The following is a 14702-nucleotide window of genomic DNA, read 5'->3' as shown; positions in this document are numbered from 1 at the left end:
TCTGTCTTCATATTAAATACTTGTACAGCAGCTCGATTAGTTTGTTCCACCCATGGTACCTTTTAATAAATTTGTTTATACATAAGCGCCCAAAGCTTAAAAGGATTGGTAGTGATTCCGCATGGACAGACAGTACTTACAACATATTTAGTGCCATTCGAAATTCCCATAGTAGTTCTAGCCAACAATTCTAAACAAACATAGCTCAATGCATCATTCTTATTTTAAATGTAAAATCTCGTTTATGGTAGAATGTATGTTTTGTGTTACCATTAAATTTATTAGAGACAGGGAGTAGCTGGCTATTTTGATAAGTGGTTATAAAAATACATTTTGTTTTAGAAACATTTACTTTCATCAAATTAGATGTAGACCACTTCATAATAGAATCAGCATCTTCTTGCAGCTGAGACTGAACAATAACCAAACTATTACTGGTAGAATATACAGTGGTATCATCTGCGGAAAGATCAAAGTTTGATTTTAAATGTAACGGAAGGTCATTTATAAAAATATTAAAAAACAATTGTCTTAAGATAGCGCCTTGGGGAACACTATTTGAAATAAAATGCAAGTTTGACATTTAACATTAATAAAGGGTCTTTGTTTTCAGTGCTGTAAATAATAAACATAGAAACAGATGGATCTGAAATATGATACAGTTTAAATTTTTGAAGTAATATTTTATGAATGACTAAGTCAAAAGCTTCCTGAAAGTCAAAATATACTGCTCCACGAAGATCTTTGTTATCAATGGCGCCCTAAACAATTCTTGTGAATTTCGTTAATGAAGTTAAACATGAATAATGAGTTCTGAAACCAGTCTGATTTGAATATAAAAGTTATTATCTGAAAGAAAACTATTCAGAGATTTTGAAATATGTTTCTCGAGTGATTTTGACAAAACCGGTAATAGTGAAATTGGACGATAATTATTTAGATCAATGTTTGAGCCAGATTTGTGCAATGGTAAAACTTTTACTATTTTTAAGAAATCAGGAAAGATATGTTGATTAATGGATAAATTATAAATATAAGTTAATGTTGGAGATAAAATAACTACCCCCTTTTTAATTAAAGAAGGGTTTATATTATCTAAACCTGAACTTTAGTTTTCTTGTAAAGAATTCAAGTATTTAAAAACTTCATTTACTCTTATGTAAGGGATATTATAAAAGAAAGGCGCAGTTAAATTTTTTGATACAAAATCAGTTATAATTTAACAATTAGAAGTAGACAGGTCTTCTGAAACGTTTTCACCATAACAATTTTGAATAGGTTGGGCAGCAATGTTAAAGAAATGCTTATTAATGGTATCAGATTGTAAAGGAATACAAGTTGTTGAATATTTGGTTTTAAAGATTTATAATAACTCTGTTTAGATTTTCTAATTTCACTTTTGATTTTGTTTGTATAAAACTTACAATCAATAAAGGGTCAAAATGGTTATGTGGAGAAATAAAGCATTACAAATAGACGAGAATAAACTTGAGAAATTGCCAAATTGTGACAAATTTATCAAACTATGCTATAAATGATTGGACAATTGAATACACGCACTTCGATATTAGAAATACTAGTTAGATGTAATATTGTAATACATGTGCTGGGTTTCATAGCAGTATAACATTTTAACACATCGACGAATGTGGTAGGTTATAACTATAAATTCAAATGAATATAGCATACGTTAATCTTAATCGTGATTAAAATGAATTAATAATTAGTTCAGAGATAAATAATTCAGAACCACTGATACTGGCTTTATCTGTAATTTGAAGTTTTTTATTCTGAATTGAGGTTTGTATCTGTATTGTGATGTAGACGAGTTGTAGAGATTCAGTGATGACTTTATGCTACAAACCAGACCCTTTCAGGTTGAGATATTGTGTTTGGTCTTAAAAAAGATGTTGTTTTATCTAATTTCTAATCATGAAAACATGGGCAGATTTAACAAATATACATTCCCTTGATACACAAATTTGTTGAAATGCTGAATTGAGTGACCTGATATTTGAGGATTCAAGAGCAGACTGTCTTGGTAAAAGTTCTTTAAAACTAATCAAATTTCCCTTTCCTTTAGTGTTGCCAGATTCTGATTTCTTGTCAGATTAGTGCTCTTCTTCGTAGAGATAGAACCTTTCTCAGCTATTTTTGTTTTGTTTCGCTTGATAAAGGCATTGATACCCAAACGTAGCTACCTTTACTCTTATTGTATCGACTTTTTACCTACCAGTCTACCGTTTGCACGTTATCGTGTGATTTATTTTGTCTTGTTTGATATTCATATTCGCTAGATTAAAACTCCCTAAAATGAGAAATTGGGCCCTCTACCGTTCGTCTACCTACGGCCCAACAAGTATAAAATCCGTCACTGGCTATCTCCGTGTGACTCGGATATAAATCACCATTGGGATACTTACCTTTTAAAAGGACTTTATCTGGTAGGTAACATTCACCTTGTCTTTAATCAATCCGTTATCTGTGAAGAGTATAACGATAACATAACTAAGTTATTTGGAAGGTTCATTCCAATCCAGTTCAATTTCAAAATAAGGTCGGCCACAGAGAGTTTGAAACGCCCTTTCTGGCACCAAACCACCTATATCTTGATCTGAAAACCGACCTTCGGCGCTGGAATTGCAATACAATTCCCCATATTACATGACTGTCATCGTTTCTGACTTACAGATCGTTTATTTCCATGTAACTATATTATTTATTTTGAGTTAAGATGGAATGATTAAGCTTGACGTTTCCGTTTTTGACGATGTAATTGTGACAATTATCACTATCTATATTTGTACATCTAGGTTGTTACGACATAGATACGGTTTCAACTACGTTCATTTAATTTATATTGTTGATCCATTTAACTTCATTCACATTCAAAGAAATCAATATAAGCCATAATGACTTCGTGACAGTAAACATTTTATACATGGATCAAACCTATGGCGCTGTATTTGGTTCAAAATAGGATCCAGATCTGATTGTATAAATTCTTAAAATCGCGTGGTCATTTCTTAGGCAGAAATGACTAATCTTATAAAATTAAAGTATTTTTACGTGTTTTATCTCCTATCTTATTTACTTTTTTCAATTTGAGTCTTCTAGAACCTAATTTTAACCGTAGACTTTGTAGAACGCAGAACTTCACTACTGGATCTTGTTCGCTGAATCGTAATCTTTCAACTTTCTTCACTGGATCGTGTTTGCTGAATCGTGATCTTTAGAACTTCTCCACTGGATCGTATTCGCTGAATCGTGATCTTTCGACTTTCTTCATTGGATCGTATTATCTGAATAGTAACCTTGAATATTACGGAAATTAAATTAGATCACGTGACATTTTCTGCATAGCATTATCATTCGTGTTTTTAATGAGAAATAAATCGGTGGGTTCGTTTTGCCGCATTGCCCAATTGCCGCATCGTGCCCAACTGCACAAAAACGACTTGTAAAACGAAACTAAAGTTTGCTTATAAAATTCGGAATGGCCATTTGTTTCACATGAAACGAAATATTTTAATCTGTTGTCCCGCATCGATTTTCTTTTTATTTATAATTTGGACCTGTTAGGGAAATCGAAACTATAGTTTCAAGACTTTCATACTGTGCCTTTTTACAGAGGCATACTTTTCGTTATTATGGTGACAATACCGAGTTTTCAAAATATAACCCTCACCGGTCACGGTTTTAGATTCCGCAATACTTATTTTCTTGTGGATCCATCTGAACATTTTTTCTAAACAATCGCAGGTTCGTCTATTTATGTCTCCAACTGCCGACAGAAGTGTTGAGCCAATCAACCCCAGCTTCTACCTTGTCCACCAGGACAATCTTGATTAATCTCAATTAATATATCTTGATCAGTATCACAATCTGGAACCAGTGGGGGTTGAGCCACTGCCGAATTATAGAGCACATCGAATACGAGAATTTCAAACTTCTCCTCGCTTGATAATTCTGATTTACTATTCAGAAGATTTTTACTTTCAGACATTTCAGTTACCATTTTTTCTAGCACGTGGGTGACGTTACAGGCTAGCAGTAGAGGGACATAACTCTTGCACGTTATGACCAATATTTTATTTATTGAACTTGTCTTGTTTCGTTTTATGGATTTATGTATTTTGTATTACAGTTCTGATCGTTTGTACTTGATATTTACTTTATTTCAGATTTACCATAAGATTATAGTTTCGATTTCCCTAACAGGTCCAAATTATAAATAAAACAGATTAAAATATTTCGTGTCATGTGAAACAAATAGCCATTTCTGATTTTATTAGAAACTTTTAGTTTCGTTTAACAAGTCGTTTTTTGTGCAGTTGGGCACGATGCGGCATGCTGGGCAATGCGGCAAAACGAACCCACCGGAAATAAATTATCCAAAAAACTAAAATCTTACCCCCAAAAACTTAAATTTCCCCCAAAAAGGATAACTCCGTGTATTTCCTGTGAATTTTGTTCTATTCAAATTTTAGATACTGTTTAGAATTACAATTTATGAAATGAATGACGAATAATAATGATATGCAGAAAATGTCACGTGATCTAATTTAATTTCCGTAATATTCAAGGTTACGATTCAGATAACACGATCCAATGAAGAAAGTCGAAAGATTATGATTCAGCGAATACGATCCAGTGGAGAAGTTCCAGAGATTACGATTCAGCGAACACGATCCAGTGAAGAAAGTCGAAAGATTACGATTCAGCGAACAAGATCCAGTAGTGAAATTCCAAAGGTTAAATTCGCGTTCTGCGTTCTACAAAGTCTACGGTTAAAATTAGGTTCTAGAAGACTCAAATTGAAAAAAGTAAATAAGATAGGAGATAAAACACGTAAAAATACTTTAATTTTATAAGATTAGTCATTTCTACCTAAGAAATGACCACGCGATTTTAAGAATTTATACAATCAGATCTGGATCCTATTTTGAACCAAATACAGCGCCGTTCAAACTAGAATTGCATAGTGGCATCAGGTGATTATTCGAAGTAGTTAACAATGAACTATGCCTTATGAACAGCAAATATCTTTCGTTCTTATCATTTTGTGCAATAATCCAAAAAATACTGTAAATTTCATATTAAGGGTGGGTACGAAAGCCGGTTCAACCAAACGAAATATCGGCTACGAATTCGCAATATTTATGATTTAGATCATACGTGGACAGTCTTTGCTGAAATATTTAATTCAATTAGACCGATTATCGATACTACATTCCACCACCTCCCGCTTTAAAGATTTGGCCCTAGGCCGGTAGAGAAACTAATTCCAGTCTTTACTTAAATAGGTATCAGACTTCGACCAATTACTTATAAACTTCACGCTAAATTGAATTCTGAAAGAGATATAGTCTAAGTAATATATGTTTCAACAGCTGATAGAATTCAGCTGCTCGAAGTACTTTTTAGAATGCAAATGCGACATCTAGTTTTCTTTTATTCAATTTAACGTAAGGGCTCGAGTGACGTGAAAACAAATACGAGAAACTGAAATTCAACTTTATTAGCAGAGAAACAAGGTGTAAGGACTCAGAGCACTAACCCATTTGCTATCTTTTTCCATGTTAAATCACGAAATTCAATCTTCTATAACTTTTTCCACAAATCCTGTTGAAAACTTTCTAATATGTCACATACTTAGTTTCTGGACAAAAATCCAATAAATCATGGCCATGAAAAGCTTGAGTCAAACTAAAAGTAGACTACAACATTTTATCAACATCCGCTTGACACAAAACGACTATTTTACAATTATCCTTCCGCATGAAAAACTCTCATTATCTGAAAAAAAATGCAATTTAAGATCTAGACCAAAACTTTATCAAAAAAGGCATGCAAAAACCCAAAAGGGAGGTTGAAACACGACACGGACTATAAAAACAAAACACGGACTACACTAGATTATCCAGTAGCGAAGAACTGTTGCAACCTCACTTTGTTGAAACATTAGAATTGTCCATAGAATGTATGAGGGATAATAAAGGGCCTAATTATTGTAAGTAAGACAGTAAGTACTTACCCATAAGTAAGTATTATGGGTAATAAAAATACAAATAATAATACAATAGAAAATGTCTGTAGTTTCAAACGGCTTGGTGTTGTTGTAAATCAGGATATGAACTGGAAATTCCATGTCAAAAATATTTCTAAAATTTTGAATACAAAATTATTTCAACTATTTAAAAATGTCTTCCAGAAAATCTTCGCTCCTCATATTTCAAAGGACATATTCAACCTTATTTAGATTATTGTTTACCAATTTGGGACAGTTCCAATTTGAAATCAAAGACGTCAACAAAAGCGTGCACATGAATTTATTCAGAATACTTATAACTTCAACAATTACAAAGACCATCTTAGTTCCATGAATATCATTCATTATGCTATTCGACATAAGGTTAATTCTGCTGTATTTACATATTGAATACATAATAATTTATGTCCAAGATACCTTTCTAATATGTTTTTACCCTACAAAACTTCTTACTCGTCTATTAATAAAAAGCTGATATTTACAAAACCTAGAATAGATCTTTATAAACACAGTTTAAAATATAAAGGTGTAAAATTGTGGAATAATCTACCAGTTAAAATAAGAGAGGCCAAATCAGTTTATTCCTTTAAGAAATTGTCCAAACTCCATTTTAGTAAGATTTGAAATGAGCATTATCATTTGTATTTTTAATTATGTATCCAACATCTATATTACTCTTTGTTTTCCCACCCCCTTCTCTTTCTACATTAATTATAGGCTTATTACAAACCGTACATAAGTTTTTGTTATCGTTATACTTGTATTATTTGCAGTTATGTACTTTATACGGGCTCAATGTTAGAAAGGCAAAGTCTTAATTGATTACCCAATAAAGAAATTATTATCATTATTATTATTATTAAATGACACATTCAGCTAGGTTAGATGAGCAAATAAATATTTTTTTTCAAAGGAGATAATTAACTAAAAAATTATACAGGTCGCAGAAACAACAAAGAATGGCACAGAAGGGCAAAGAAATGGATGAAAGAGTAAAAGTAGACAGATTTAAATATAAGAACTGTTCATTCCTGTAGGTGCTAAGGTTGCCAGACCTTTATAATAATGTAAATAAGAAAGATTAGTCTTTTTAATGTGAAGAAATTTCTCATCGGCTGGACGGAATTTTCGATTGGCCTGCTGAAATTTATTAACTGTTTGATAATTTTTACTGTTACAAAATTTGTCACGGACTGAATTTTCCAGAGGCCGAAAGGCAGCTGCCTAGTTTGCCTATAGGTTAATCCGCCTCTGGCGGCAGCATGAGCTAACTTGCCGAGTCACAAAGGTACTTTAGTTGGATATATTCATCCATAACATCTGTACAATCTGGACTAATTAAATCAGTTTAAAGGATACCAATGTACTATTTGGTACCTAGTCTAAAATGAGTTCACTGCAAAATTAATGTTTAATGCACATTGAATTTAATTATGTTTTCATCATCTTAAAATAATGATTTAACTTCAAATTCATGTTGCCTCCAATCTGTGTTTTACCAAAATAACTGATATTTAATTACTCAGGTTCTTGTTAAGCTTGCTGATTAGCTTGACCTACTTTCGCCTAAGAGTCTGAAAGAGAATTTCATGCAGAACACAAGTCGATGTATCTTTCTTGAGTATAGAACGTCGCAAGTCGCAGCTAAATTTTATCCCAAGATTAATACCGATAGTTCTTAGCCTTTATATTGAGTTTTGAATAAACACAATTCGAATCATATGTTCTTAAAGAACTGTTTGTAATCATCGGTCTAAACCTGGACGCGATAAAATTGCACATTTTTTATAACAAATTCGAGAGTTAATGTTAGACTTTCTTATAACCCGGATGAAGGCAAATTCGTCTGCTCACAGAAACTGTACAACTTACCATATAAAGTTGAGTATAATTATTGAAATTTAGTATACTTACCATATAATGTTTTGTTGTAATATTTATACATTTTATCTTCACATTCTCCACGAGCCTTCGCTAATAATTCGACCTGCTCTTCTTTAGTCATTATAAACTGAAAGAAACAAAACAAATCACATATTATTTGTGGAAGCAGTATCAATCCCTGTAGTAAATTGATTTTACTATTTACCATACTTACTATAATTACTTAAACTCTCAGATACGATTTCATCGTGTAATGTTATATGAAGTAGACTCGAAAAGAAGAGTAGTGCAATGTCTTGCCCTGCCAATTAAGTTATATTTTATAAAGATGATTTTTAGTGAACGAAATGCCAATTTTATGAGAGAGTGAACGTGGACGGGAATAAAAAAAACCCCGTGTATATACTTTTCGAACTTAGAGGCAAAATGGTAGCGTTTCTGTATCCTTTGCATATACAATTACACAATTCCTTTTACTTTACTTTGAAGCTTCCTAAGTGTTATGTTGTCACCATAATCAAGACAGCATTTCCTATGTGAATAATAATGTTGTAATCGGCTGTAAATAGTCAAAGAAATTATTTTTTAAGTAAAAGAAACAAACCACGACTTTAAGAAATGAAATAATTTATATAAAATGCTTGAAGATGACAGGAGAATTTTGGTCCGCGGTTTGCAGAAAAATGTTAAAGAAATCTGAACATTAATGTTCTGCACCCACATTGAAAGCCTTTCAAAATACCTTCAAAATATTTTAAAGATATACTTTTGTAACACCATATTCTATCAATAGCATTACGAAATACATAAAAAAGGTCTTTCAAATCAGAAATAACAGCCCGAAGAAAATTTAAACTTTGACAGAAATTTAAATGTGTTTACTCGTTTCTATTTATTCATATTTTATAGAATTTTGTAAAAAATAAAAAATAAAGTCTCTATTTTCATACAAATTAAAAAGGAAATTGACGTAAATAGCGTGGAGAAATATAATGGTTTCAACATAAAGGATGTATTTTACGTAATAAACCATATTTACCTTAACCACATTCTTGAGATGAAAATACAGTTTGAAAAGATTGGAGTACAGTGGTGTAACCTATTTTCGTGGATATAAGGATTCAACACCGAATTTCGTCAAAGTTAAAAAAAACGAAAAAAAAATTTTATGTCTTAGATGTTTCCTCAGATATTCTACAAAATAATTAAAATTGGTTTGTTTCGATTTTCTTTATGAATCCTTCACTTTGACTCATATTTCATGAGCATCCAATCGGCAGCGGCGGCAAAATGCGTCACCTATTTTCGTGTACAATGTCTAATCTATAAATAAGTCGAAAATTAACTTCTCTTAGTATTTAACTTTAATATCAATTCATTATAACTAGTGACAATTCCTTCAAAGAACCACGATTTTAAAAAAAATAGTGACTGACAAAATAAGATACGTAGCGTGATTTATTGCTAAAGTCACTGAAACAACATAGGAATATGGCCCACTTTGTGTTCCATAGAAATTTTCTGCTGACACGGAATCCGCTAGTTGATCACGTGACTTCATTCGTTAAAATACATTCTAGCAGACGACACTTGGAATTCCGATTACCGCTTGGGATCATAAGGAAAATCGGCCGATAAAAAATGGTGACGTTTGGTAATAACTGAAATCCGCCATTTTGTATTTGTCAAAGTATACGTTAATACATTTTACCTTGCTTGAAACTACTGGGTTCATTCTACTAACTGATATTGTAGAGATAACCCATGTTTATCAAAACAAGCAAATGCGTAGGTCGCACGTGTAAATTATGAATCATTTCCGGAAAAGCACTAAAAATAGGTTAGCACGAAATTAGGTTACTTGACTGTATTCTGTTTCTGTTGAATTTGACTGATTTCGATTTGAATCATTTCTACCAACTATAGAACAATATTTTGGCAAACTTCCGCTTTTATTTTGTGAATAGTCTCATGCTGTATTATGTTTGCACAGAACTGTCACCAGTAGATGGTCTATGGATGTAAAATAATTGACAAAGACAGACACAAGTTGTAGAACGCAAAATACAAACATATATTGTCATATTCTACTATACTGTATCATCATTTGTCCAGAAGACAGAAGAGTAGAACTGGGAATACTTATAAAACACAATTATATATATATATATATATTTCAGTGCATTCGAACGATGAGATGCGTAACAGCATGGTGTATAAATCTGTTTCATTCACTTAAATAATAAGGTGTAGAACAGTATGGTGTAGAGATCTATTTTATTTCATTTAAATAACTAAATGCAGAACAGTATGGTGTATAGATCTATTTTACCTGACGATCTTCAAGCAAAGGCAAATGAAAGAGCAATATGAAATTGGCACTACATTTCAATTATTAATTACAAAGTACAACAATGTAATACAAAGTAACACAAAAATATGTAGCAAAAACTTAATCGGCCACTCTATCAAGGGGTCACTAAACCCATTCAACTTGTGAATTACGGATATAACATTCAAATAAGAAATAATAGAACTGTAAGCAAATATCTTAACATCAATAAGAAATGCAATATAAAGTTCAATAGTATGCTGAGTTACCGGAATTCGTCTACAAAATTCCATGTAACACTTTAAGTGTGTCTTATATGCACCGATGGTAGATTTAGCCCACCCCTTGCCTCGTAGTCTGGATACGGTTTGTTCCAGGAAGGAGATAGTTACACCACCTATGAATACAAAAACATGTGATTAAGTAACTCAGCACTACTAAAATAAAAATTATAGCTAGACAAAATATCAAATAAGCGCTCCAGTTGATAAGGTTCATGTAAGCGCGATGCAGTATCAGCTATAGTATTCTCACTACCTTAAATGTGCACAGCCCTCAATTCAAAGTTATGAAAGGCACATAGCCAAAATAGAACACGTAAACACATCATTAAAAGTTTGTTTTTAGATGATCCCTTATTAAGGATGCATTTGGTCGTCATATTATCTGTAGCAACTACAACAGTTTTATTTGTCTACAATGGAGCCCATCTTACCACTGACAGGACGACAGCAAGAGTCTCTTTCACATTTATATGTTCCATTGCAAATATCGGTAAATCAAGGGCCCAGTCAACATAAAAGAAGTCACCGTGATAGTACCCTCCCCCGCCTGCACCGGAGGCGTCAGTTTGCAATGAGGTAATGGGATTGCGATCCACGAATTTCACAGTTCCGTTAAACAGTGTCATATAATTCACCCACCAAGATATATCCAAATGAAATTCTTCAGATAATTGTAATTTGCAGTTTCTTTCCATTAAGGAAGTAGTCATATCGATCACTCGTCTTAAGAACACCCTACCACCTTTAATCATTTGACATGCCCAGTTGAGCTTTCCACATAGTGATTGAAGTTGCTTTAAACTGGCGCGTTAACGATTTTGAAAATTCAATAGCACTGTCAAAAATTCCAACTGTTTCGCCTGTGGCATTGACAAAGTCAATTGACGAGTGTCGATGGTAATGCCTAAAAATGATAGGCGTTGAGCTGAGCTTTTTGTCCCAAGAAATGTTAAAGCCCAACACCCTTAAAGTTTTGAGTAATAACGTTAGTCCTCTGTCACACAATGCCAAGGAGTTTTCGATGACGAGGAAATCATCCAAGTACGCAATACAAGTAACGTTGTATCTGAATTTCATAATAAAGCATACTGCAGCACTGAGCTTTTGAAAAATCTTTGGGCTTCGCGCATGCCCAAAGGGTAATTTGGTATCATACAGATATACAGGCTCCTTGGTTCCGGTAAAAATCCATTTCAGTCCAGTTAAAGAATATTCAGAAGGGTGACATCGTACTGAGCTATATGCACTTTTGAGGTCCACTTTGGCTAAAAAACAGTTCGGAGTTATAATTTTAAGAGCATACTTTAGGCCCATGTATGAGCAGTTGGTGTCTGAGGTGAGCGAGTTTAATGAATTCCCCACTGGTTGGCTCGCATCGTGTATGAGACGCACATCACCGTTTGGTTTCGGTATGGCCCCCAGCGAACTTATTATTGTAGGTTTTTCTAACACGGGCACATAATTACCCACAGACAGCTCAAAAAGTATCTGTTTTTCGACTTTGGCACGATAAGTGAATGTAGAGGGGTAATTATCTCTATCAACGGGTAAATGTGGGCCAAACTGAGTAGTTAAGCGAAAACCGTCTTTTATTCCCGAGAGTAAAAATTCCCTTTCGTCATAATCTGCTGGCAGGAGCCGTTCCCAAGCAGGATAATCCAATCAGTTGTTATAAAGGGGAATAACTCCTGAAGGGCACTGTTGATCTAAGCAGTCCGTTTGAGGCACTTGTGTCTTTACATTAGGACTGTGACCATCAAGCGCTGAATGTTGATTAGATAAGCATATAGCACAATTGTGTGTTAATCTACATTCTTTTCTATAACACATAATATTATTAAAGTTACGACAGATCTCTCTACCCTCCGACGTGAAGGGCCCTTTCCTGCGCACACTAGTCGGATTTGAATTGGAACTTGGTTTGCCGTATCCCACTGGTTTTGTATTTTTGTGTGCCAAATTCAGTTCTTGCAAGGCTAAAGCCGTGATCTTTCTGAATTATGAGCTGAAATTCCCTTAAATCTTGCAAACAGGTACCCCATTCAAACTTCTCGATGGCCTGGCGCTCGCGATACTCTTTATCGTAAAGGAGGACTGAGTACCAAACATATTTACCAGCAAGGCGAAATATATCAGCTGTATATTTAAGGTAGGGATTAGGGTGGAACCCGGAATCAAGCTTCATCAGTTCTATATCCGCGTGTTTGCATATCCCCATTCCTCTACACTAACATTCTCAAGTGACCTTTTCCGGCCAATTCAAAATTCTAGGCCATCGCCAAAGGAATAGGTATTGACAGCAACTGGGTCTAGCCAAAGGAAGTTCATGATTTATAGCACCTTGTTGGGTTTAGTGGTGTCTAGATTTACCAGAATACCTCCAGTAGGATTCTGACATAGTGGTTCTGTAATTTGCTCACCTTGCTGTACTGCAGGAACATGTGTTGTCCCTGGATTTGCAGTTGGATTCAATGTAGCGGGAGGAAGTTGGTAGAGTGCATCAATCCTGGTTCTTTCTTCAGCAATTTGCTTACGTATCAGCGCTTTTCGACGTTCTGTTCGAATACTCAATAGTTGTTGTTGAAGTGACATTAATTCTGTATCTTCACTTTGATCTTCGGTATTATGTTCAGCAACGGGCCCATTTAGACACGAGTTGTTAACGTGTGGTACAATGTTGCTGAATTGACCCAATAACGCTGTACTCGTTGACATTGTCGTCTGAGGTCTTGACGTCGAGGCCTTCATTACTGACTTACTTGTAGCGGGATCACTGTGTTCAATCACAGTTTCTCCATCTTCAATAGAAAAATTGTCGTCCTCCATTTCATTGTTGATTGTCTCGAAAACGTCTTTGACTTTTGCACTTCCTGTATTCCCTCGAGTTTTGACATTAGACATGTTCCTCTCGATTTTTCAAGAGACTTTACAAACAAGCTGCTAGGCAAAATGGAGGAAGCGTGAAGCGTGAGTTGCTCTGAAAACGAGGCAGCGAGCTTTGCGCAAAGGTTAAGGTGAAGGACGCGTCATCTAAAACTAGATTTACTACTACATGTAAATCTTTCATTTATTTCACTTAAATAATAAGGTGAAGAACGGCATGGTGTATAACATCTATTTTATTTCATTTAAATAACAAAATGCATACATTTCTATATAATATATATCTTCTATAATGTGGTGGTATATTGTTGTCGCCCATGAATTATTGCCCTTGACTTAGTCAAAACTAAGTCAAGTCAAAAATTAAATTTGGTGTGATTATTTATATTGATGAGATCTTGAATTATTCGATGAACAGCATCACAATTTGTTTTTGAACAATAAGGTACGTAGGACAATGGATCGTAAAACATCATTTTATCATGCAAATCATTTTATTACATTAGAATAAAACATAAATGTTAAGTGTGTACAACGAAAGCTAATATTAAAAGTGTTCATTGCCAATTGAAACGCTTATTATCAATTAAGTTTTTTAAAAACTGCAGGGTAATAAATCATTTAATACGCCATAATTTCTTATTTTAGATCAGTTAATGAATGTAACAGAGATAATTTTATAATAGAGCAGTATTTAACACAAGATAACTTTTGATTTATTTAAGACGATTCACAGGTTTTTATTTTACAGTTTACACTATTAAAACCTTTCATTCCGTTACACCCATGTTTTATTCAAAGAAGACATTTTTGTTACAGACTTAATTAATCATTAAATTATCAAAAGGCATATTGTTTTTTGAATATAAAATATCAAAATCGTTATTGGGCAGGCGGCTAAAACAAACATGGTTGTATGTTACCATATGAAAATACGTATTTCAAACGTTGCATTGAAAATCCTTAAGTGCTCAATAAGTGCATTGAGAGATTATAGAGAAATAATATACCAGAGAATATTATAGTATTTCCAATTTGAACGAAGCTGGCCTCCAATCTTCTTAAAGGGGAGGTATGCAATAGCTCAATTATCAAAAAAGTCGTAAAGTAGATTGAAAGTATTACGAAATTATTATATTTGCATCCATGTATCTACTTTATCAAACTGAATTCTTTTTAAAGGGTTTCTCATAAAGGAAGAGTAGCCTACCAATTGTAAATTAAGCAGTTTGACCTAGTTTTGGTGTTTGATTTTATAATGACTCAA

The 14702-nt window shown here is 33.6% G+C and overlaps 1 protein-coding gene across 1 annotated transcript; it reads right to left on the bottom strand.

Annotated features, from left to right (window-relative positions):
* Window positions 1-7060: 7060 nt before the first annotated feature.
* On the bottom strand, window positions 7061-13453 carry LOTGIDRAFT_170334 (hypothetical protein; the record flags this gene model as incomplete). Its single annotated transcript, XM_009068977.1, has 4 exons — window positions 7061-7206; window positions 7967-8063; window positions 10538-10665; window positions 12973-13453. 4 exons carry the CDS (start codon window positions 13451-13453, stop codon window positions 7061-7063), a joined length of 852 nt encoding a protein of 283 aa, XP_009067225.1.
* Between the last annotated feature and the right edge of the window lie 1249 nt (window positions 13454-14702).

Source organism: Lottia gigantea (genome assembly GCF_000327385.1).
Source record: "Lottia gigantea unplaced genomic scaffold LOTGIsca_97, whole genome shotgun sequence".
NCBI classification, from domain to species: domain Eukaryota; kingdom Metazoa; phylum Mollusca; class Gastropoda; family Lottiidae; genus Lottia; species Lottia gigantea.
The sequence above is the reverse complement of the archived record's forward strand: the minus strand, read 5'-3'. Positions and strand labels throughout refer to the sequence as shown.